Below are 26,972 nucleotides of genomic sequence, written 5' to 3'. Positions count from 1 at the left end.
ACCCCCGTACCCCTTCCCCTCCCTTCATTCCCCTTACCTAATACGAAGTTACACTATTTTTCCCTAGCCCCCTCCCCACCACTGTGAATTAGCATCTGCATATCAGAGAAAACATTCGGTCTTTGGTGTTTTGGGGTTTGACTTATTTCGCTTAGCATGATATTCTCCAACTCCATCCATTGACCAGGAAATGCCACAATTTCATTCTTTAAAGCTGAGTGATATTCCATTGTGTGTGTGTGTGTGTGTGTATACATTAGATAGATGGATGGATGAATGGATAGATAGATAGATAGATAGATAGATAGATAGATAGATAGATAGACAGACAGACATTTTCTTTATCCATTCATCTGTTGAAGAGCACCTAGGTTATGGAAAGCTATGGCAATTCCTCAGAAAACTTGGAATGGAACCACTATTTGACCCAGCTATTCCACTCTCAGTTTATACCCAAAGGACTTAAAATCAACATACTACAGTGACACAGCCACATCAATGTTTACAGCAGCTCAACTCACAATATTCTTAACTACCATGTATGTAGCCTGAGTGCCACCTCAGTTTGTGCTGAAGCCTGAAACTGCTGTGATCTTTCTTTTGTGAAATGGCAGTCCTGATAAATGGGTTGGAAGAATATATGCAACATATGTGACTCCAAAATCCAGAGACTAACTCCAAAACTTCTTAGTGCTAAGGGGTGGAAGGTGCAAGAAATTTTCTTTACAGTAGAAGGAATATCTTGATATGAACCAGATCATTAGTTCTCTAAACACTTCATCAGTGTGACATGCCCCTGGCTGTTCATGGAATTTATCACCCACACTTTGGTACACATAAGTAGCTGGGGAATCTGGAGTACTTGTCACTTCCTGATAGCCAAATCCACTTTGCATCCCACCATGATACAGTGGATGTTCTGTAGGATGTCAACATGATGACAGTGCTTTTGACTATATTGTGAGCAGGAAGTTAACAGAACATCACCTTGGGGCAATAGAGTAAATGAGAATCACTATCCGTTTCAGAGCAATGTGAACTGCCTTAGATCTTTCTTTCTGATAGAACCTGAGTAGAATGCTTTTGCCAAATCAATAGCTGCCTATCAAATGCCAGTAAAGATGCATCTGGCATGGTAGCTTTAATAGAGACTAACATAGTGCACCCTCATCCTCCATTATCCTTCTGCTTGTTTTCAGGAATCTGATTGTAAGTAAAATGAAATCATGACGGAGCCCATTGCTGCTCCATCCCTTAACATTTTTGGTAGTGACACAGCTGGCTGCGTTTCCTCATGTGATTGCTCATGATTTATTAATATAGCCAGAAAGAAGTTTCCACATGACTCTTCTTCCCATAAAGCCCTACTCCATACATCAAAACATGTATTTGGAATATAGGGAAATAATCCTAAAATATATATAATATAAGAGAGTATGTCCAGAACTCTCCCTTCATAACCTGGTTTCCCATAAGCCCTCATCTACATTTAAAGCCACAGTTGTACCCAAAAGTCTTGAGAAATTCTAAGTAGGCACATGATATATACTGATAGTATTGAGGTCTTTTCTTTAGACCAGTCCTCCCCTTCATTGTGCCTGGGATCTGTAAGTTGATTTAGATTGGGAAGCTGGATAAGGGACTCTGATTTTCTTTAACAGACTACCTCAGCCATCTGCTCACCAGCTCTTCTTCCCTCCTCACTTTCTAATCAGTTGGTCCTCAGAATTCCATGATCATTAGCCATTGGCACGATGTCCTGAAGATCAAAGAACCCTAATTTCCACTCATTTTACCATCATTTTTTTTTATGTCTACTTCTTCTCTGTCATTCTAGAATCCCTCATCTCCACTGTAAAAGCATGTTCAGTTTCACAGCAGCATTTCCCACTGTCAACCCCTGTCAGCAGGGGCCAGCCAGCACTGGGCTTTTCAGAGTTGCTGGTGCACCCCTCACCTGTGCATTCTGTGAAGGCAATGTCCTCCTAGGGAACACAGGTGGCTGCCTGGTCTCACATAAAAAGCCATCCTAATATTCCCACCTCCTGAAACTCCCCAACCTTTTCAATACTATGCCAGAGTAGTTCAACCATCTCCTTTTCATTTACTGGTTGCCACAATCACACCTGAACCTTAGTAGCCACCCAGTAATATAATAGGACCAGCTTCAAGAGTCCTTCACTCTTAAGTGATGAGCCAAAATTCCCATGATAACATTTTTGGGGGATGGTGGGTACTGCCAGAGATTGAGTCCAGGGGTGCTCTAACACTGAGCTGCATCCCCAGTCCTTTTCATTTTTTAATTTGGAGACAAGGTCTAAGTTGTGTATGGCCTCACTAAATTGTTGAGACTGGCCTCAAGTTTTGCAGTCCAACTCCTTAGCCTCCTGAGTTGCTGGTTTTACAGGTGTTTGCTACCACACCTGGCCCATAACCTGTATCTTGCCTTATATTCTTCCATTTCCACCTCTTACCCAGCACCCTCAAGGTCAACTCACATTTCCTCTGGATTCCTGACAATAGATACTAGCCAGGTTGTGCAATTGTGTCAGTGTCTACATTATTTCCACCTAGAGAGTAGCTTCTATTTTTCCGCTTAGGTTGTGCTGAGACCTCACCTTTACTTCTTGGTTTAGAGAACAAAAGCATTGAAAGAGGATCTGGTGGAGGCCAATCTTATAGGCATCTACCTCTCTAGAAGGCTTGGCAGGGTCTTTGGGTACGGAAGAATGAGCTGCTTCTGCCAGTCCCAGGATCATCTATCTCAGGATCTTAATCACAGCTTGCCATGTAAGATAACATTCAAATTCCAGGAAGGGACATCCTTGGGAGCAGGGTGGGGGGAGTGTATCATTCTGCCCACTATAAACAGCAAGAGGATTTTTGTCATTTGGTGAGTCAACTAGTTCCAATCTCTCATCTAGGGCCATTCTGGGGACCATTTTAGCTTGCATTCTCCAAAAAAAGCCTGAGGCTAATCCTTGCACTAAGGTCATTTATTTGGGAAATGATCCCAGAATGCAGGAGAGTATGGGAGTGAAACCAAGTAGAAAAGACAACTTAAGGATACCATCCCAGAATTGGCCATAGGCAACTGGTAGTTGATAGGATATTCTGAGGAGCTTTATGAAATGTTCCAGAACCATCTGCCCAAGGAATGAGAGGAAGAATCATTATCCATCCGCAACTTCCCACTGTTGGTCAAGGGTGCCCCAAGGACAACTAACTCCCTTGTACTTCTGTGTTATGAAATTAGGCATTTCACATCAGTGAAGCCAAAGCAAAAGGCATGTAGCAGAATCCAAAGGGAAGTGCTAGCTATCACATTCTGAGAACCTGGTCAAGGCCACAGCAGCAGCTGGAGTAGAAGGCAGGGCAGAAGAGATCTGAAGTGGGATCAAGGTTTCTGATGCATACATAGATCGAAGGTACTAAGGTTAGAAGAAATTTTTACATGCTTGAGGAGAATGGAAGAAAAGGCAGAGTGGATGAAAACACAATTAAGCCTTGGTCAATGTGGTGCTGAATTGAATGAAGTAGGGCAAGACCAGCCCCCATAGGGGTCTAAGTCTGAAATAAGGAATCGGATAGGGTTAAAAAAGTGCTTCCTACTAAGTAGCCCAAGAAATGCATCCTCTTCATTGTTATAATCTAGAACCTTGTTTAAAGAAGTCAAATGGTTATTTGTACTCATGATTTTTTGCATCAAAGTACTGCCTTTATAGAAATAGTTTTGGGGGGAAGATTGACAGGTCAGCTTTTTCACCTACTACCAATCAAGAAAAACTTAAGAGACCATGATTTAAGAGCAGTTCCTGGAAATTTTGAAAAAAGGGTTGCATCAAGATTACAATTTTAAATTAGTGATCCAAATACATTCTCTGCTCTATTGACTTTCACTTTAATGTTTTTTTCTGGAGACTTCAAATAGTGGACATGAGATGAAGTATTTCAACTAATTCACAAGAGGATCAAATATGACTGTTCTGACAACTAGTGTCAATCTCAAAAGTATTATGTTCATAAAATTAAAAACCTAGGAGGCAAAGTCAAAGTGCATAAATAAGAAAGCACAACTTCCATGAAGGAGACAGGGAAGGACAGAATTCTTAAAGCCCTATTAATTAGGATCCTAGAATTTATAGGTGACCAGAGAGAACTGACCTCTAGTTGACCCAGAGGGATAGGACCCTGGCCTAGAAAGTAAAAGTACTACAATGCATTGAATCCAGACATGACTTTTAAGGAAAACATGGTAACACACTACATTAATATTTATAGCAAAGCTTTATACATTCTTACCACCCAACTTAATTATTTTTTTCTTGGAAGTTTAAGAATAAATTATTGATATAAATTCCTCTGTACTAGACAAATACCTCCTTAAAGACAAGACATCTGGTACATTTCTGGCATAAGAAGGGAGCCCGCCTATGTTAGGTTTCAAATGTTAGTGGAATGAGAGTGAACGAATGAGCTGAAATGAAAGTTCACATTTAAAAATAGTGTATTCTGACCTGGGTTGTGGCTCAGTAGTAGAGTGCTGGCGTAGCACGTGTGAGGCAATGGGTTCAATTCTCAACACAGCATATAAATTTTAAAAAGTCCAAAAATAGCATATTCTGCATATTTCTTGCCTAAATTATGAGTTGAGAAGGGAAAAGGAATACTCACATATCTGAAATGTTTCTCTAAAACTTTATTTCAAAGTTATTCACCTCACCATCAATAAGGTATATGGTTAATGCTCTGTGCCAGTATTACCAGGCTTGCCCATTGCCGGCAATGGACTTTGAGAAAACCCATTTCTTGGCAATCAAACATTAAATTACTCTTTTTGAAATATACTGAACTCCCAATACTTGGAAAAGTATTACATGCACCATTTTCCCACCATTCTTTAAATCTGAGCTTACATCATTAACCTACATCAGTGAATATTAAAATGAAGTCATTTTAACAAATTATGACTGTACAAATCAAAATACCACTAGTTAATATTAGACAAGAATATCTTACAAACACATTACATATTAGCTTGCAATCTGAAACATTACATTTCATATTTGTTTATTTTTGATAACTGAAACTTCACAGAATTTAATGGCAAATAAAGTTTTAAAAATTTAGTTCTGTACATTAGTTCCAATTATCTCTATTTTACAATCTATAAGGCTCATGTCATAGTTCAGCACCAAAAACGTCTATAAAACTTTCTAACCAATCTCTTATTCATCCCATGTGATATTTTTTTTAAAGGTGAATGTCTTAAGAAAAAACTATATAAACCCTACTTCCAGATCATGAAGTGGAATACTCTTTTTGGCTAGTCAGACTATGTAAAAACTTGGGCTGTACCTTCTTATTTTTATTGAACAGATACAAAAACAAAAGACCCATACAAACACACACATATGGGGGGGGGGGGAGAGGAACTCATACCACAAATTTGTCAGTCTACAAATTGAATTTATAACACTGAAGTATAAGTAGCCTAATAATGCCCTGCTCCATCCTTCCTTTCCAGTTTAAAAATTTAAAAAGGCATCAAAGAAATGTTTCATGTATTCTTTAAAATAAGGTGCAAAGAAGGATTGCAACAAGCTTCCTCATATACACCTCCAGTAACATCTCAATGTTGTTACCTATGTCCAGCATGAACTGACCAGGAGCACTCAGTTCCCAGAGCTGGAGTGACAGCTCCCAAAAGGACCATGCTTTTCATGCCAGAAGCCAGGTCAATGCCAGTGTCTCTCTGTTCAGAGGTCATCACAGTAACTTTGTTACTGCTGGTCTGGATAATATCCCAGAACTAGTGTTATTGTCCTAACTTTTTTCTGCCTCTCTAGGATTTATAAATCTTAGGAAAAAAATGTTTGTCTTGCCATTTTCAAAGAGTATTTGTGCATATAACATTTTAAGACCACATTCCCCAAGCTAGAAAAAATTTTCAAAAACCACAGGTACTTTCAATAATCTTGTTTGTTCAAAGTATAAAACTCTTACAAATTAAAAAAAAAAAAAATTAAATTGGTGACTAGTACCTCTGCTTTCTTCTGAGAGAAGTGCAGGATTCATACTATATTTAAAAACTAAATCTCATGCATATAAATGGCCAGAGAGGTATAAAGTTTTACAGAGCCCTTAACATCATTCGAGTACATTTAGCATTGGCTAGACCATGACAGGAAGCGTGTTAGCAAATTGGGCAGAGAGACTTTTCCAATAGCACAACAGTTTGCTAGGCTCTGTGTCAGTCACATAAAAATTTAAGCAATGTGTAATCCTTTAAAATTGTCCCCAGACATCCCCATCTTTCAACCATTCCCCTATTCCCACCCCAACCCAAACACGCTGTGAAGCCTTGCAGTTCACAGAGTATCTTAATGTTCCCCATTACTAATGACAGCTGCTTCGGATTCTGCTGATGATGCAGGGAGTCTTGGCACTTTCTTCGCAGGGCTTGGAATATGCTGATATGAAAATAAAATACTTGTTAGCTATTACAGTTTTCCCCCCAAGAATCATGGCACTAAAGTAAAGTTCCCATAGAGAATCTATTAAAGGCTTAGTTCTGAAATAGTCATGCTAACACATATTTTAATAGCTTTCCTTGGAGGGAATTAAATATTCTTCCTTCACCTTATGAATTGATTTTAATTGTAAAATCTATATAGCAAGAATTGATTTTACAATACTCTATATAGCAAGAGTGAGAAGGAGATCACACAGTATTTTACTTGTTACATCTTATATTTACAACATTGATGGCTTGACTTGCTACCTAATTAGTATAAGAACTAAAAAGCAATACTATGCATTTACCAAAGTTGTGATAAGCAGAAAAAAATCATTAAGTTCAAGGTTGTAAAGTCCTTAGTTTGAAACCTGGCTCCAGCACTTATTACCTATGATATTGGGCAAATAATTCAACTTCTTGAAGCCTTATCTCTAAAATGAGCATAGTATATTGCTAAACCTCAAGGAAATTATTATAAGGATTAAATAAGAAAACGTAAGTGAAGTGCCTAGCATATAACAGGATTCAGATCATAGCTACTACTGTTACTTCTTGACAATGGTCTGAGAGGAGGTGGTAGGGGATCAGCACTATCCCTACTATCTCTCTTTCTCTCTCTCTCTCTTAAGACATGCCACAAATAAGCTTCTCTCTAGATCAGTCTTCCTTTAAATTCTAGCATTGTTAATAAAATCTAGTATTTAGCATGTATTTTATATACTTGAAAACAGCACAGCTGGAATCTTCTCCCAGAGCTCTTGCTCTGAATTACTGTTCACTAATTCCTTAAGTTGTTAAATTTCATTTAGGGCCCTAAACTTGGTGTGTGTGTGTGTGTGTGTGTGAGACTGTCTTATCCTGTCAAAGAATAGGACCACCACAATGAGCTTTATTTACCTCAGTTGCTGTGTTTGAATGCACAAGTCCTACTCCTTCACCCAAATTGTCATCATTTGGAGAGGGACGCCGAGCATACGTTCGTCTATGCTTTTCATCCACTCTAACGAGGTACCATGTTCCTTCAAAGAGTGAATCTATTGAACACTGGGGAATATAATTGGCTAAAGGGAAAGCAGAAGATATTAAAAATTAGTTATGATATACAACTTATCTGGTAATAAAACTAAAGAATTTTTGTATTCCCTTATAATTTTCACAGACATCACTCTTGATCTTTATCTTGTATGTTGCATGTTTCATGTTTCTATAGCCCTCCAAGAGGTTTTTATTTAAACACAATATTTTACCCAAGTGATGAGTATCTTCTCTGAGCTTCATGTTTTCAGCAAAGACATCTGGGGCTACACAAGTTCTTGAATCAAGCCTTGATTTAAGATCACATAAACTTGCTGTTATTTTATCAAGAGCAGAACCTAAAACGGTTAATAATTTTAACATTAGAAGACTAAAAATAGCATGTCTCAAAGAAGATTGAATAAAATGTTGTCAAATAAAAATAACTTTTCTTTCAGCACTACTGGCAATTATTTTAAAACAAAACAGTATGTATTTGACACAGCTTCCTATGACCTTGGACAAGACATTTATTCAGTATGAGCTAGTAGACAAGTTAGGAAATAGATGGATATGAAACTACAAATAAATTTTCTATAGTTAACCCATGGTATAATTTTAAATAATGCCTAGCTTTCATTACCTCTTGCTCAATATTTTTACTCCTTCCTATTCAGGGAAGGCACAAAAATTTCCTTAAATATAGCCAAGACTGTAACCCTATAAAAATTAGTCTAATCCTTAGGTAGGTATGGTGGTGCATGACTACAATCACAGCTACTCAGGAGGCTGAGACAGGAGAATCACATGTTTGAGGCCATCCTTAGCAACTGAATGAGATCCTGTCTCAAAATAAAGAACAAAAAGGGCTAGGGATACAGTTTAGTAGTAGAGTACCCCTGGATTTAATCCCCAGTACTGTTGAAAAAATACTAATAATCTACCCTTTATTTTTAGGGTAGAGAGTAAGGATCCAGCTATGTTGAAAGTAATGAAAATTACATTTAATGAACTATGGGTCAGATTCGAATACTCATCTGAGAAGCCTGCTGAAACAATTTCACCAAGCAAATTCCCAATACATTCTTGCTCAAAGACTCAGTCAGCACTTACCTGGTGTAGCATCTTGTGTGACTTTAAGAGAGTACAGGGTGGCAGCCAAACCAGAACCATAAGAGAACACTCCTATCCTCTTCCCTGCCAATTGCTGAGGGGAATACCTGTGTAAGGTGGGGGGAAAAAAGGCAAGAAGTTTAATTGATTAAAACATAAAAGAAGGAATAAAAATTCACATTATACGTTAAAGTGGGGATGTAACCTAAAAGTTCTTAAGGATCTAAAAATTTTAATATTACAGTAGGGAATCTAACCATTTTAGTATTACAGAGAGTAGACTAAAAACCAAAGTTTTCATCTTTTGGGGAATAGCAAGGTTTATGAAAGTTATGCCACAAAATAAACTACTTTAGTGACTTAGGGGCCTATGGTTAACTGTAGGTCAAGAATAATAAAACCAAAAAAATAGGAGTCAGGAGAACCAATGAGAAATTTATAAATACTTCTGGAAGAACTATCACTTCAACCCATATCCTTCAAGGAAATAGACAATAGCAGACTAAACAGAAAATTACACACATGCCTGATGCTGGATTTGGTCTTGAAAAAAGGGGAGTTAAGCAGCTAAAATTCATACTTACTGTGCTAGAACAGAAGCCAGGGAACCATATACTGAGGATGTATACATATTTCCATTTTGATTTGATACAAGCAAAGATGCCTTTGTTTTCTGATTAAAGAGTTCAGAACTAGCCTTCATAAATGCCTTTTCCACATCTCTGTCAAAGTAAGTATCTTCTAATTTAACATCCCTGAAAGATTTTATATAAAAAGTTTTTTTAGTGTTCAAAGATTATTTTTTTTATGTTAGACATTGGGCCTAATTAATATCTAAATCTCTTAGTGTACATGATTTTATTTTTCCATTAAGAATCAAAGAGAAGCATACTAACGACTATGGAAGGTATAACAGTTGTACACATATGGTTCTTTTCTTTGAGTTTTTATTTTTATAATCAAAGACAACTTGATACTAACATGTTAATAGACTCACTAAAACATTATTGTCAAACACAATACTATCTTGAATTCATAGTTATATTAGAAAAGTCATATTACAGGAGTTAAGCCTTGAAATTCAAGTAGAATTTTACAATAAGTAGGGACACAGGTGCGCAGAAACAGAATAAGTTAACATATATAGCATGCTAGTGAACCTAAAAAGTGAGAAAAAGAGGGAATATGAAGTGAGACTCCAACAGTGGCAGTGTATAAGATAGATATAATCACAGCAACTACAAAGAGGCAAGAAGTGTTCATTGGCTATGGTAGTGAATATAGGTACTTCTGTGGTGATATTATCACTATGACAATGAGAACAAAGCTAAAGGCAAAATCAAAGTCTAACAGAGAAATGACTACTAAATAATTTGCATAGGTAAGCCACCACCTCTCTGGAACTCAGTTTCTTCATTGGTAAGACAGATTATACTAGAGGACTTTTAACATCCTTTTGAATCTAAAATTTTCAGGTCTGTACAAATTAAAAAATCTTAATATAGAAGGGGAAAAAAAAGTCCTAATAGGTCCTCTTACCCAAAGGCTTCCAGGCCACTGTAGATACTATTTTTATCTCTGTTCTGGTCATTAAGGAAGTCATTCAGCATCATTCGAGCTAGAGATTTCTGAACTAGTTTACAATACGGTGAGTGAAAGATCATGAAGCCAAAATCATTTAAGGTAAAATCTTTATCATTTCCCTCTGCAAGAGAAATCCAAAGAAACTATGAAAGTCATATAAGTCATGACATTTTACAGTTTACCTTTAGAGCAGGTTAAGATGTTTTTATATCTTTAAGTAGTATTCAAAATATCTCCCATAATGAACTCTTTCTGTTGTTTAAAATGTATGTTAAAGACATCCAAGCTGGGTACAGTGGCACATGCCTGTAATCCCAGTGGCTCAGAAGGCTGAGGCAGGAGGAGCAAGTTTAAAGCCAGCCACAGCAATAATGAGGTACTAAGCAACTCAGTCAGACCCGGTCTCTAAATAAAATTAAAAATAGGGTTGGGGATGCGGCTCAGTGGTTGAGTTAAATCTCCAGTACCTCCCCTCACACACACACATCCATATGGTTCTAACATGCAAAAAAAGACAGAGAGCAAATCCCCGGTCCCACTCTAGACCAGCTGCCATCTGGGTCCACTCTGCTCTCCCAGAGTGTATTATCAAGCTTCACTAAGCCTTTGCTTTGTGCAGCATAAATTGTCCTGTATTGTTAAATAGTATGATATTTTAACTTACTACTAGGATGCTTCTTATGCGGAGCCACTAAATTCCTTAATATTTCTCATGAAATATGATCTTTAATCCTCTCTTAAAATCTCTAAAAGGCAAAGTAGAACCATGGAAAAAGCATACTTCCTGCAACACTGTTATTATGACAATAATTCAAACCCCTACTTTTCAGTACCTTTAAAAATATTTCAGTGTAGGGCTGGGGAGATAGCTCAGTTGGTAGAGTGTTTGCCTCACAAGCACAAGGCCCAGGGTTCAATCCCCAACACCGCAAAAAAAAAAAAAAAAAAAAAAAAAAAAAAAAATTTTCAGGGTTAAAAACTGAATCTGACAAAACCCTAAAATAGCAAATACAAATTCATAGGTCATGGTGCCAACAGATTTTGTTGGGAAGGGATCACTTCAATAGTTTATTTTCATTGGTTTTCTCTGAATCACAGTTGTAAACTAACACCTTGTTAAAGTACCTCTCTCAAAAGATGAACAAAATTCAAGTTACTTTCTTTAAAAAGGGTGAAAAGCAATGTAAGTATTTTTGCAGATATACCTCATTTCCAAAGCTCATCTCTTTACCAGTATTATACATTCCCAGAAAACTGGGAAAATGCTATTTGGTAGATAAGAAGAAATGATAATAGGGTACTACTGAAGGACATTCACAAAGCAGTTTATCATGAAAGACACACTTCCCTCAACAGCTACCAAAACCTAGGAAATCATTAAAAGTAAAACCCACCTTTCTGCCACTGGGCACGGATCTTTTTGCGGTAGACTGAATAGCAGCGGTCTAATGCACTGAGGTAGCATTGTATGGATAGTTTTCCATCTACTATAGGATATTCGGACAGCATCTCAGGCTTGTAAAAGTCATAGGCATGTTGCATATGTGTCCCACGAAGCCCTATTAGAACCAAAAGGAAGATGTCTGTATATTTCTGCTTCTTGATGTCTGCATTATCTAAGGACCTTCTTTAACTACCTCATCAACTCCCACCACCTCCGTATAGGAAATACAAGGGAATGCCAATGTAATGAAAATGAATGAGAGTGAAGACTCCTTTGGTATGTAACCTTTCCATGCATGTATCAACAGTCTAACTGGGAGATCACAGTTACTGTACTGAAGACAAAATAAACTTGCCAGTGACTATGAGAAGCAAGTTATTGCCTCTTACTTCTCTTGTAAAGTGGGGATGTCCCCACCTACCTCAATCCTGCTATGAAAATTAAATAAGGTAACACATATGAAGCACTTAACCTGCATTTAATGAACACCCAGCAAACAGTAGCTTCTATTTCCATTTTCAAGTTTCTCAGGATATTGTGTCAAATGAATAAATAAATAAGTTAATTAATAAATGCTTTCCCAAACACTCACCTCGGTCAAAAATTAAAGGAGCATTTGGCCCAATCAGCAAAGCCACAGCTCCAACTCCACCTGTAGGTCTGGCATTTCCTGTGGCGTATATAGCAATATCTCCTGCAACTACCAGGGCATACCGTCCTGAAAAATATTTATGATTTCACAAGGTGGTCAACACTATAAATATTATACATGAAAACTCAAATCTGTTATATGTTACCCAAAACATGCTTTCCAACTAAAAAAAAAATGCCAACTAAATTTGGAATAGATCATTTGTCCTACAATAATAAGATAACTAATTCACCATTTATATAAACCAAAAGCCATAGTTGTCTTTCTGAATGTATTTGAACAAATATAAATAGTCAAAGTTTGCACATGGCGTTAATTAAAAGGTAACCTGGGTCTATTCATCCTCCGGTTTTTTTGGGGCTTTGGTTTTTTTGGAATAGAAGCTGATAACTTACCATCCCAAGAGCTGGACTCGATCCAGTTAACAGCATTGAAGACAGCAGCTGTGCCTCCATAGCATGCATTAGTTGTATCTATTCCTTCTATATCTGTATTCCCAGACTCCTCAAACAGCTGCATCAAATTAGTCTTCACTGACTTTGATTTGTCAATGATTGTCTCTGTTCCAACTTCTAACCGTCCAATGCAATCATAGGAAAGGTTATTTCTCTCCATCAGATTCTGAACCACAGTTAGACAAAGAGAGTTGATATCTTCTCTATCTGTGCAGAAGCCCATCCTGGCCTGGCCCAAGCCAATGGTATACTTTCCAGCATCTACACCATCATATTTTTCCAACTCTGCTTGATCAACATATTGAGAAGGAAAATAGATCTCAAGGGCAACAATTCCCACATCTTTTGGCCAACAAGCTTCTGCATTCAAAGGAAGTGACCCAGGCATGGTGAAAGAGCTTTAGAAAGAAAAAGAGAAACATTGTTTTAGGCTATAAATTGTTGATTTTCAAGATGGAGAAACAGCTAGTTGTGAGTCCAATAATCATCTGAAATATTGGTTTAGTCTACGTTTAGTACACTTTATTTAAGGCAAAAACTGTAAATCTGTGAAGCAGCAATGATAATATGAATGGAAAATCATCCTTTAAAATCATAAGCTTTAAAAAACTTTATTCAAAGTTTAAAAAAACTATTGAAAACCGGGCTTCTATGGATTTAAAACTTAATTAGCAGAGGTAAGCAACACTCAAATAAGATTCTTCTATACTACAGAGAACTATAAGTTAAAATATAATGACAACTTAAATGTACAGCTGACAAATCAGAATTATCTGAATACAATAAAAAAGTTGAAATAAGTCATTTATTCATCATATATTGATTATTCACAACTATTAACTTTAGGAAATATAAAAATCATTAGATCAAGTAATACTTGCTTTTTTTTTTTTTTTTTTTTTGATGGGGTGGGCATCAGGAATTGAACCCAGGAGTGCTTAACCACTGAGCCACATCCCCAGTTCATTTTATCTTTAATATCTTACTAAATGGCTGAGACTAGCTTTGAATTTGTGATCCTCCTGCCTCAGCTTCCCAAGCCTCTAGAATTACAGGCATAATATTGCTTTTTAACTTAAACATTGATCTAAATAATCTAAGCAAGTAGAAAAATCACAGTATAGAAGTCTAGCAACTCAATCTGTATAAGGCTTCTACGATTATAAACCTATCCCCAACAAAGACACTAAATTAACATTTTGTGCAAAGATACATTCTAGGACCCATCATAGGGTCAAATGCCAATATTTTATAATTCAATTTCTACAGCTAGTGTATAGGTAATAAATGAGCATTAAACTGCATCTTCTAAATCATGAGAAAAAAGAGAAACTGATAATGTACACTGTGTGGCAACTAACTCCTAAAACCTATCTTCTTTTTAAAATGGGCACTAAAAAGTTAGACTACTGCCATACTGAAGATTTTCAGGAGCATCTAGATTTACTCACCAAAAGTAACAAAAATTGCTAGTTCTCAGAACCACTACTGTATACCCACAGGCAAGTCACTTAACTTACTAGAGCCTCGATGTCTTTAAAAGGTTGTATGAGTTAAAATATTAGAAATTACTCTAGATATTTCCAACAGACAGGGATTATTCAGGGAATGGTTACAGACTTGTCTGGGCTAGTGGAACAAAAGGGAAAAGTAGTTCTTCTGATCCCGCAAGCCCATACTCCCAGTAATCCTGCCACTACAAACAAGACCCTCTCATCTCACCAGAGTACCTCTACTGGTATCATAATCAGGACCTAGATGGCACAGGGGTCGGCAAAATGTTATCAGGCTTTGAAAAGTGGTACATCCTCTCAGTTTTAGAAAAAGAATCCTTTCCACATCCAAAATGCTAAAACTCAATTTCCTTTTTAGGTATGACATAACTGGATGGGACTACTTATGTGGCAGATTTTCAGCTCTTCGTTGATCTAAAGATCTTGATTTATGAGTTACTAGGGCTACTGATTCACTAACCTTCTGTAGTACTTACAAACCCACAACCAATGTGACACCTAAAAATGGAAAGTCAACCCAGCAGCTCAGGAGGCTGAGGCAAGAGGATCACAAGTTCAAAGCCAGTCTCAGCAACTTAGCAAGACACTAAAGCAACTTAAGAGAGATCCTTCCTCTAAATAAAATATAAAAAAGGGCTAATGATGCTGCTCAGTGATTAAGCACCCCTGGGCTCCCAGCATCCCACTCTCAAAACAAAAACAAAACAAAAAAACCCACCTTAGCAAGACTGTCTCAAAATACATTTTAAAAAGAGCAAAAGATCTAGCAGCACTAGAGCACATGACTAGCATGTGCAAGGTTCTGGGTTCGATTCCCAGTAACTAACACACACATACACAGTGCCTCGCTATATAATCACAAAAGTAAGTTAAAGATCTTGGGCCCACCCATTGAATCTTTCTTCTAAACACAAGAATGTTATTCTTTTTCATTCATCCAAAGAATGCCAACATGCTACATGCTAAAACATCTGGAATAATTTTAGTGGACAACATCTTTGTACTCAATTATTCACTGTGGGACAGTAAGATAAAAATACATAATAATCAATAAGTAATGATATATAATTACATTAACTGCCTGGCCTAGCCTAGTGGTGGGATGAGGAGTCTGAACAAGGAACTCCTGGTTGCCTGACTTGAATTTTGAGTATTTTGAAGTAATCAGTGAAACACTGCAGAAACAGATGGTGCTGCAAGATTTTCAACAGGGTGGAAAAGCATAAACAAAGACACAATATAAGGAGCTATAAAGCTTTACTATCTATTGAAATGAAATCTGAGTGCCAGTGAAAGGATGAGGCAAATAGGTCAAGAGAACTAGGTTAAGGTCAGGTGATAAAGTCTAATATGCTGATATTAGAAACTTTGAATTTATCATTAAAATAGTAAGAAACCAAAGAGGTCAAAAAGGAATAATATATTGTCCTCAAAACTCTAGCCAGAGCAATTAGGCAGACTAAAGAAATTAAAGGGATACGAATAGGAAAAGAGGAACTTAAGCTGTCACTATTTGCTGATGACATGATTCTATATTTAGAGGATCCAAAAAACTCCTCCAGAAAACTTCAAGACCTCATCAATGAATTCAGCAAAATAGCAGGCTATGAAATCAACATGCGTAAATCCAAAGCATTTTTATATGCAAGCGATGAAACATCTGAAAGGGAAATGAGGAAAACAACTCCATTTGCAATAGCCTCAAAAAAAAAAAAATAAAATACTTGGGAATCAATCTAACCAAAGAGGTAAAAGATTTCTACAATGAAAACTACAAAACATTGAAGAAAGAAATTGAGGAAGACCTTAGAAGATGGAAAGATCTCCCATGTTCTTGGATAGGCAGAATTAATATTGTCAAAATGGCCATATTACCAAAAGTGTTATACAGATTCAATGCAATTCCAATTAAAATCCCAATGATGTACCTTACAGAAATAGAGCAAGCAATCATGAAATTCATCTGGAAGAATAAGAAACCCAGAATAGCTAAAGCAATCCTTAGCAGGAAGAATGAAGCAGGGGGTATCACAACACCAGACCTTCAACTATACTACAAAGCAATAGTAACAAAAATGGCATGACATTGGCACCAAAATAGACATGTAGATCAATGGTACAGAATAGAGGACATGGACACAAACCCAAATAAATACAATTTTCTCATACTAGACAAAGGGGCCAAAAATATGCAATGGAGAAAAGATAGCCTCTTGAACAAATGGTGCTGGGAAAACTGGAAATCCATATGCAGCAGAGAAACTAAACCCTTATCTCTCACCCTGCACAAAACTCAACTCAAAATGGACCATGGACCTCGGAATCAGACCTGAGACTCTGAATCTTATAGAAGAAAAAAGTAGGTACAAATTTTCAACATGTTGGCTTAGGATCAGACTTCCTTAACAGGACTCCCATAGCACAAGAAATAAGAGCAAGAATCAATAACTGGAATAGATTCAAACTAAAAAGCTTTCTCTCAGCAAAGGAAACTATCAGAAATGCGTAGAGAGAGCCTACAGAGTGGGAGAATATCTTTGCCTCTCATACTTCAGATAGAGCACTAATTTCCAGAATATATAAAGAACTCAAAAAACTCTACACTAAGAATACAAATAACCCAATCAACATATGGGCTAAGGAAATGAACAGACGCTTCATAGAAGAAGATCTACAAGCAATCAACAAACATGAAAAAATGCTCACCATGTTTAGTAATAAGAGAAATGCAAATCAAAACTACAATGATTCCATCTCACCCCAATTAGAAGGGTGATGATCAAGAATACAAGCAATAATAGGTGTTGGAGAGGATGTGAGGAAAAAGGTACACTCATACATTGCTGGTGGGGCTGCAAATTAGTGCAACCACTCTGGAAAGCAGTGTGGAGATTCCTTAGAAAACTTGGAATGGAACCACCATTTGACCCAGCTATCCCACTCCTCCGCCTTTACCCAAAGGACTTAAAATCAGCATACTACAGAGATACAGCCATATCAATGTTCACAGCTGCTCAATTCACAATAGCCAGACTGTGGAACCAACCTAGATGTCCTTCAATTGATGAATAAAGAAACTGTGATGTATATATAAAATGGAATATTACTCAGCTATAAATAATAATAAAATTATGGCATTTGCAGGCAAATGGATGAAATTAAGAATATCATGCTAAGTGAGATAAGCCAATCTCAAAAAACCAAAGGACAAATGATCTTGCTGATAAGCGGATGATGACACATACTGGGAGTGAGAGGGGGCAAGAATGGAGGAAGGAGGGACTATATAGAGGGAAAAGAAGGGTGGGAGGGGTGGGGGGAGGAAAAAATGACAATGAATCAAACATCATTACCCTATGTAAATGTATGATTATGCAAATGGTATGCTGTTACTCCATGTACAAACAGAAATAACGTGTATCCCATTTGTTTTGTTTACAATAAAAATAAATTTAAAAAAATAAAAATAAAAAAAAGGAATAATATGACCATAGTAATTGTCTCAATAATATTTTCTCAGCCCTGGAATCGGTTTAGTGGACATCAAATATTTTTAAAAAAGAAACAGAAAATAGGAAATATCAGATTGCATGGCATAATAAGGATTCTTCCCCCATGGATTTTTGTTCCAATTATTCACACCTATACTGCACTACAATATAAAGTATTATTTCCTACTGGGGGATCACAGTCAAAACTGGGAGTTGATGTTTTATAATCAGAGGTGCTATGCATGAAATGGGTTTGAGTTAAGAAGCTGATACAGCAGTTCAGATAAAACATGGGTCATGAACTAGATCAATTACTATATGTGGGGTTGGAGAAAGTAAGAGTTTCAAAAACACAGAAGCAGAAATTTGGCAGAAATTGCAATTAACTAGATGTGAGGAAAAGAAGGAAATATGTGGGGATCTAGAACAACTCCCAGATTTCTAGCCAACTGTTTTATGACTTTGTATGCTCACTATCAGATATGCTAAGTGAACAGGAAGTACCTTTTACTTTGTTTTAATCTCCCCTTCTTCCATGGAAACCCTATTTCCTTCTGTTGTTTTCTCTGGTAAATGGGGTTCAACTAAACCAGCTCTCAGAGGTACCAAAGAGGAAGTGAAGAAGGGAACAAATTCAGATAAGCTGCCTTTGCTCCTGTCATTTCATTATCACCTACATATATTTTTTTCCAAGTTATCCTTGCCATCTATCACCATTCTATGTGGAATTTTATGTTAGATTCTTAACTTTGACTTACGCAACCTACGTTAGAAAACACAAAGAGAATCCCACTAACCTCAGTAATAGAGGATAAATAAATATTGCCCAACCTTTCCCTGCCCTACAAATAAAGTTACTCTCCCTTTACTCTCCAATTATTCTATTCATTATCCCAAAATATTTAGTGATTTCTTCAACAAGAAATCTTGCTTCTGCTTCTTCAGATCCTTTACAGCCCTGAATCATGCACATTGCATCTCACCCATGAAACCTTTCCAAATCAAACTGATAGCATTCTCACTCTTTTAAAATCATACCAATGCTCAATAGACAATTACTAATTACCTTTAGCACTTTTTGCCTATCTTCTACACTATCATATTTCATCAATTAAAGGCCCCACTTTGACAGTCAACAAACAGCAATTTCCAGAATAGTAGAACACTCTTTTCATTCCTAGGAACCATGTGGTTTGAGAAAGACAGCAAATCCCTAAGGTGGAGTCAAAAGTAGAAAACCAAAGGACAGCACCTAGGTTTTTTGTTCTTTTATGGACAAGAAAGAAAGAAAAAATAAAAAGGAAAAGAAAAAGAAAAACAACCTTGAAGCATAGGGAACATTATATGGAAAATTACAGATGTCAACAACTTTGGGTCACAAAATCTGTATTATGAACCAAATAGTTGTGTCTCCCCAAAAATCACACGTTGAAGCCTTAACCCCTCAATATGATGACATTTAGAGATAGGGCCTTTGGGAGGTGATTAGGTTTAGAGGAGGTCGTGAGAATGAAGCCCTCATAATAAGATCAGTACCTTATAAAAAGACAGAGTTTGCAGAAGCCCTCTTGGGTACATGCTCTCTGCCATGTGAGAAAGTAGCCATCTGCAATCCTGGAAAATAGCCCTCACCAGGAATTGACCACACACCCTGACTTCGGGAACTATGAGAAAATAAGCCACTCAATCTACGGTACTATTTTGTTATGGTACCTCATACCACCTTAATGAAACTGAGGAAGAGTGTGATTAAATAGAGAGGAAAATGAATAAAGGGAAGCAATTGCTTCCATGGAACTGAAAGCTTATATAATTTCAGGTCTATTTTAACTGATCTATTAATTATGTACTCCTATATGGTCCTCTCACATACTTCTCAAGTAGGAGATTTAAATTAGGGAAACAAAAACCTAGTCAAAGGTCTGAGGTATATATGCTAATTCTCTATCCTATCAGAGAATGGAACAATCTAATTAATTCACTATTCTTAATAAACATTATTTTTTAATTCCAACTTTTTAAGAGGGAAAATGTACACATTTATCAGAACTCTTTGTAAACCTTCCAAATCTTCCAAGAAGTAACTAGTAGAAGACAGAAGTCTTTTCTCCCTAAAGTGACTGCTCACCCCCTCTGGTGGACAAAAGGACCTTCAAGTCCTATTTCCAGTGAACAGAGAGAAAAAGAAAGACTAGTTAATATTTTCTAAGGACTTCCTACTAGGTAGGAAAAAGACCAAAAACGATATCACCAAGAATAAATCTGTAAATGAAAGATAACTGTGAAAAAATAAAGGGTGAGGGAAGGTAAACCAGCTGGGGATGCTGGTGCAAGGGTGGCCCTGACCTGTCTGACCTGTCTCAATGGCTTATGTAACGGAAAGACTTCAGCGCCTGCCCCATGGACGATTATGACAACCTCCCATCTAAGGTCTCTGCCTCCACTCTCCCCAATCCTTGGCTAATAGGTATCTTTGAAAAAACCTGTTTGATGATTAAAGTGCTATTTAATCTCTCCCAAGATTCTGCTTTATTATTTAAGCTTAGACTCTTTGCACTGTGAGACAAGGAACTTGACAGCAGAAACTGTCTTGTTCATCATTACATCGCTAATAGTCAGCTCATTGTTTGGAATATGGCTGTTACTGAATGCCGAGTAAACGACATCCAAGTGGCTTTCGATTCCAATAGGAAACCATAATACTGAAATAAAAGAAAAAGCAGAATCATAAGAGAGGCACTTCATGGCAATGAGAAAGCAACAGCTGCAAAATAATTAAATTACTGCTTCAAACATACCTGTAATCACTGTCCATTCTCACATAATTTTAAACATTCATTCACAGTCCAGATACGCATCTTTTGAAATTACAATTTTAAAAGCACTGTTTGTACACATGCTTGCCTATGATTTTTTTGACTAACCTTTTAGGTGTCATTGTCCCAAATGCGAGATACTATAAAAATTTAAATTGAGCAAAACACAACACTTATGATAACGTTTGAAATAAATATCATGTTTTTAGAATTCTACTAAGAAAATAGGTGAATGACTAGAGTATTTGAAAAAATATATACATTTCCACATATATGTGAAAATATATAAAGGATATGTAAGTTCTAGACTATGATTCCCAACCTATTTTAATGCACTTGTTGTCATGTTTCACTGAAATATTCACAGAATTGAAAACTTGGGACTTAATGAGTTATTAAGTGGTTTGTGGTTATATTTTATTATCTGTATTTTTTCTATGAAGAGTGAACACTAATTTTAAAAATTCTTTCCTAGATTTTAAACATTAGTCTAATAAACACAAAATTAGTTTATTGAAGCACTATGACATTAGTTAATTTTTTTGAAGACAAGGTATAAATAATCATAAAAAGGGTTTCAAAAATATATGGCACATATAAATGGTTATTTGTTCTAAGATAAAAATTAAATTTCCCCCTTCCCTCAAAAAAGAACACTTTACTTAAGCAGCATCATATGATATCATACCTGTGTGAAGGGCAGAGAACTGCAGTCTCCAGGTCTGTCACTGTTTCCTCTGCTGGGCACTAGGAATTTCAAATAAAAACTTCTTTTAAAGTCATACACAATTTCAAGTAATATGATTCCAATTCAAAATGAGTTAAAATAAGCATTTCCTTATCCAATTACATCATGCAAAAAAGATTTGACATGTATTTAGAAAAAAGTTTATTAAAGCTTAAACTCTTCCTCCAGCCCATCACTTTATTAGTCCTTATAGTGTTAGGTTCAGTAGGCAATGAATTTAAAGTACAATCATATCAATGATTCAGGCTTTAAATCAATTGTGAAACTGGGAAAGTTGCAGTCTTCTCTAGTAAATTTGATTTATCAGGAATTGGGAGGAAGGAGTTTAGGTAAGTCGTACCAGGCTAGTACATTTTTAGAATAAAGCAACCTACATATTCAAGAGTTACCCTGACCTTGGGGGCTTGCGGCTTTAGCAGCAATATTGAACCTCAATTTCCTATAAAATGGAGCTAACATATCTGTCCTTCCCAGGTCATTGTGAAGGATTGCTAAGGAGATAAAAGATGTAAAAAACATTATAATAAAAAGCACTAATATTTTACTATTACCCTAGTTGTTATTAGTATTAGCGAATAAAATAAAGATTCCTAGCAAGATCTAATCAATTTCATTGATTTAATTTTATACTCATATTTAACATGGCCATCTTCACTCTCCCCAACTTTTTAGAAAGTGATCCACCCCCACCACCCCTTAGTGCTTAAAGGTAAGCATTTAGGCAAAGGGGCATTAAATTTTTTTATCATTAAAGTTATATGGAAATCACTTGGGAAAGCGACTTGAGTATTTTCTTTAGTCGATCCACTATGAAGGCTGTTATCTGAGATAAAGCTTCTATGTTTAACATATATATATAATTTCCTCCACTCTAAATGACTGGCAAATTTAGCATCTGCCTTTGCCCAATTAATGGGGACTACCATTCAAGCTCTTTACAATATTAGTTTCTTCTACTTCATTAAATTCAGTTCCTCACCCCCAACCCCCCCAAAAAAACCTTAAGTTTTGTAGGAAAAGACAGATTATTACATTTAAAAAGTCTCTTATTACAGCATGTATGCATAATCTATCTTTTAATCTGTATTATCTCAAATTGTACTTTTATCCTCTGTAAATTAAGCAGACCGCAGACACCACTTTTCTGTGATGGGGGAAAACATGATTCTCCTTGTTGCGACAAAAAAATAACTTAAAAAATGGGTCCTTGAGGCCAGTCTGTATATGCATTTGACACCACTTTTATCAAGGAACTTTCCCCTGAACTGCCAATATTCCCTCTTCCTATTTTGATTATTTAAATTGGGAAGGAAAGGAGAGAGAGTGCACACATGAAAGAGCAAAGGAAAAAATAGAAAAGATTCAGAGAGAACTACTGTGCTACTTCAAGATGACATGATCAAAGCCCACATATCTCTTGTGAAAGAAATTCTAGGGAGAGAGGCCTAGAGACAAGGAAAGAAATGGAGATAGTAAATGGCACTGTGGGGGAAGAACCAACTTGAGAGAGGTTAATTTTCTGTTCTTTTCTGCATCTGTTGGAGGTATTCTCTACTCTGAATAAACCAGTACAGGTTGAACATCCTAATCTGAAAATCTGAAATCCAAATGCTCCCCAAATCCTAAAACTTCCTGAGTGTTGCTGACATAACACTGAATGTGAAAATTCCCACATCTGACCTCATGTGACAGGTCAGTGTTAAAATGCAGGTACACTAAAAATAGCGTGTAAAATACCTACAGGCTATATAATATATAAGGTGTATATGAAAAAAAAAATGAATTTCATGTTTAGCTTTGGTTCCCATCTCCAAGATATCTCATTACATATATGCAAACATTCCAAAATCAGAAAAACTTCCTGTCCCAAGCATTTCAGATAAGGGACACTCAACCTGTACTGCCAAGGCCTCAAACAGGTCTTCAGCTTGTAACAGGTCTTTTCAGTGCAAGTGATAGAAGGAAGTGATATGGTCAGTAAACAGTTACTGAATGGCAAGCAGCCCAAGAGGTTACCACAAAGCATGTTTGGAGACTCCTAAGTAACAAAATAGACATTGAGTTTGGCAAAGACTAAAACTTAAGAATGATGAGATTGCTTGAGGCCAACCAGATTCACACAATAGTGCTTTCTTCTGGAATTTACTTAGGGTTCTGGATTCTACTTTTTGGCTCCCTCCTCTGCCTTGATTCAAATGAGTGGTCAGATAAATTAATCTAGTACACATTTTGGTATACGATAATCTATAAGCAGTTACCAGTTGATCTTTTTCAGTTACTGAAGAACAGTTCAGGATATTAAGAATAATCAGGTAACCTTGCCTTTACGATCAAGCAGGAAAAAATTACTGATAAGAAAACCTGGTCCTCACTTGTACACTCTGGAGTAGTTCTTCAAGTACAATACATGGACATCCCTGTCTTTTCTTGAGAATTACTCATCTGCCTATAAGAGATTCTATTCCTATTTCAAGGCCTTATTCTAAGTTATCTCTTCTAGGAAGGTTTTCCAGATAAATCACACAAAAGGTGAGTTTTCTAATCCCAGACCCACACTCCTACCCAGACATGTCGTTCACACTCAAGTCTTCACAGCATACTCTACTGAAAACTAGTTAGGGGGAGACATCTCATTCACATTGGGTTCCTAACTCCTGTTGGGAGATACATTGATTCTTTTTAAATATCCATTGCCATTTTTTGAGTGACTGAATTAGGATTTACAAAAACTAGAAGAAAAATCTTTTAGATTGAAGGATTTAGCAGCCCTTCCCAGTATGTTATATTTGCTATCACTTTTGAGATGGAACTACAGGACCAAATAATGTCCAGGAGTTTAAGGAAACTGCCTCTCTACCACAGATGTTCAAAGCAAATGGTAGGTTTGAATTGTTTCCAGATCCTAACCTTAAAAGTGTAAGGAGACCAAATCAAATCAGAAGAGAATATTTGTTGGTTTTATAATCATTCCCAAAAGTACCCCCACACAACCACAAACCCTGCAAAGATAAAACCAATAAGTTTTGAAAGATTAGTCTCTCTTCTACTGCTCTAACTACACTCACTTGACATCAAGACATCAAGTGAGCATACACATGTGCCAAGAATTAGGATGAACAGATTAAAAATCTAGTTCTAACATGCCCTCATTAGATTAGGTAACATGTTCATTAATCTTTTAACCTATACCACCTTCTTGAGAAACTTTAGGTAACATACCTTTTTATCATATTTGGTATTATAGTAATCCAACATCAAACCAATAGACTATATTCCTTTCTAAATGTAACCATTATCTAGGCCTTCTAGACCTTTCGACTAAGATCAAATATAAATCAGAAACTAATTAGAGATTCCGATGTATAGCCCATTAAGCTCTTCCATCTACATTTCTCCACATCCAGTTCCACCGGATTATAGAAGATTCACCTAGGTTTTAAGTCATTCTAGAAGATCCAGAAAACCCATGCTACATCAATATTTGGGGTTTTACATTTGAGAAAAATCTATCTAAACTCTTAAATCCAAAATCTCAAAATCAATCCCAGTTATAAGAAACAAGATGTAAAAGCAATCAGGAGGAATATTTAAGATAAACAAAATTAAAAGTAAGTCCCAGATGACAGTGGCCTTCTAGGGCTTCAAACATAATCATTTTATATTCCTGCTACCCAGCACTGGACCCACCTCTGAGAACTGGGATTACTGACTATGCTCAAATTAAACTCCACTAAGTTGCAAATTACCAATTTAGGAGAGAAACACCTACAAAAGTTTGACACAAAGAAGAAACAGCCTTTCCCTCTTTCCATAAGATATGCTGTCTCTGCCTTCAGGCTACACATAAAAATAAAGAAAATTTAAAATTAAATTTTCATCAAAGAACACAAACCTCCTCCATGTCTCAAAGCTTCGAGGAACCCCTTGCATAAATACATGCTAGGGAGTTTCAATCTGCCTCCCATCTAATAGAATCTGTAATAAAAATCTAAATCCCAGTTAAGAATAAAGGAAAAGAATTATTAACTACACGAGTACTTTCATTTGTCTGAATTTTGTTGTTTACCTTGCCATTGTTTTTCATGATTCATCCTTGACTAAATGTTAAGTTTGCAGCAATCAGAACACATCATCCTACTGCAGTGGGTTGTTTAGATCACAGGCAGGAAGGAGGGGCTGCAGCAGAGGTGGGCCGTGAAAGAAACCAGTGAAGCCCTAAGGTCATGGCCATAGGGGCAAGTACAATAAGATGGGAAACATCACAATATCTGTTTCCCAAATCCTTCTTCCAAACTAGGTCATAGTAATTCTTTCTCTACCACTGGTCAGAGGAGGATGTATGTTTTTAACGACTCCACATACTTAGCTTGAAATGTCCTTGACTTAACCCCAAACCTATCTGTGAGAGGGTCCTGTGGGTGACTGCTCATTACCTCTTTATATCCCACATAAGGTTGGTCTTGAAGTTATTAGCAGGAGTAAGATGTGGAATTTTACAATAATGAGGTAATCTATTTTGAAGGCAGACATTGGGAAAAAAAAAAAAAAGTCCAGATGTATAGATAAACATCTATACACTCGTAGGCGGGAAGGAGGAAGGCAGGTAGATTTCAAGCAAGCACAGATCCAACGTGCCTAGAGTACCAGTATTCGGTTGGGTCTAAATCACGGTTTTGAGTTCTTGCACCTGAGCTGATGAAGAAAAGCAGCGCAGCCTACTCCCCTTCCTTCCATCAACTGTCTATCTGTGGCAGTGGGAGGACACACCCCCTACCAACCTCCACCCAAGCCACATCTTCCCCATCCCTTTGACGCCCACCCTTAACCCAAGGCTCTGGGAATTTCCTGACAGCACAGCTCCCTTCTCTTCCCCTTCAACCCACCCCAGCGGGCACAGCCACCTCTCTGGTATTTCCAACTTTGTCATTAGAACACCTGGCCCTCAATGTCCTTGCACCTTCTCTCTTCTGCGACTCGCCACTCACAACGGAGTCCCCGACCCCTCCTAAGACTCGCCACAGTCGGCCCGAGGACCTGGCAAGGTAAGCCCCGCATGGCCCCACTCTCGGAGCCCCATCTTCCTGGGTCAAGGCCAAGACCACGCTTCAGCCCTGATCCGGAGCCGGAGCCCAGCTCCTTTGGGCCTAGTCAAGGACACCGCCTCCTCCTGGCCCACACCCGCAAGCGGCGCCTCTTGCAGCCCAGCTCTCTTCCCCCGCACCGGCCACTCACCCAAACGTGACCGGGTAGTAACCACAGGAAAAAAGCCAGCCGCGAAAAGACAGTACGCGGCGCCTCCCCTCCGCCACCAGCTTTATAGCCGCCGACCCACCCGACTCCGGCACAGCCGGGAGTCGGTGGGAGGCGGGACAATGAATGCAACAGCCAATTGCAGCCGGCAAAGTAGCCCAGCAGTGCCCTCCCTCCAGTCCGGTTTCTACCAATCAGAAGGAAACTAGAGGCGGAGACTCGCTAGGGTTTTCCCTCGAGGCTGGAAGGGCGGGGGAAGGGGCGGGGACAAAGTTAGAGGGCCGAGGAAGTGGGGTGAGACAGTGACGTAGGGTGGCCCGAGACCCCGCCTGCCAATGACAGAGCGGCGAGAGACGGTGAGAGCCAACGGG

The 26,972-nt window shown here is 37.5% G+C and overlaps 1 protein-coding gene across 3 annotated transcripts; it reads right to left on the bottom strand.

Annotated features, from left to right (window-relative positions):
- Positions 1 to 4,405: 4,405 nt before the first annotated feature.
- HMGCS1 (3-hydroxy-3-methylglutaryl-CoA synthase 1) lies at positions 4,406 to 26,729 on the bottom strand. 3 transcript variants are annotated; one of them, XM_079144693.1, is made up of 11 exons: positions 26,584 to 26,729; positions 21,292 to 21,350; positions 12,723 to 13,180; positions 12,268 to 12,393; positions 11,626 to 11,790; positions 10,187 to 10,352; positions 9,232 to 9,402; positions 8,648 to 8,754; positions 7,768 to 7,893; positions 7,418 to 7,581; positions 4,406 to 6,473 (listed from the first exon to the last, which is right to left on the bottom strand). In XM_079144693.1, exons 3-11 carry the CDS (start codon positions 13,168 to 13,170, stop codon positions 6,384 to 6,386), a joined length of 1,563 nt encoding a protein of 520 aa, XP_079000819.1. In that variant the 5' UTR covers positions 13,171 to 13,180; positions 21,292 to 21,350; positions 26,584 to 26,729; the 3' UTR covers positions 4,406 to 6,383. The 3 variants fall into 3 exon arrangements, with proteins under 3 accessions (XP_079000819.1, XP_079000817.1, XP_079000818.1); XM_079144691.1 differs by lacking the exon at positions 26,584 to 26,729 and adding an exon at positions 25,418 to 26,156; XM_079144692.1 differs by lacking the exon at positions 21,292 to 21,350 and having other exon boundaries at positions 26,584 to 26,712.
- Between the last annotated feature and the right edge of the window lie 243 nt (positions 26,730 to 26,972).

The sequence above is a fragment of the Sciurus vulgaris genome, assembly GCF_902686455.1.
Source record: "Sciurus vulgaris genome assembly, chromosome: 6".
In the NCBI taxonomy this organism is placed as follows: Eukaryota; Metazoa; Chordata; class Mammalia; order Rodentia; family Sciuridae; genus Sciurus; species Sciurus vulgaris.
The sequence above is the reverse complement of the archived record's forward strand: the minus strand, read 5'-3'. Positions and strand labels throughout refer to the sequence as shown.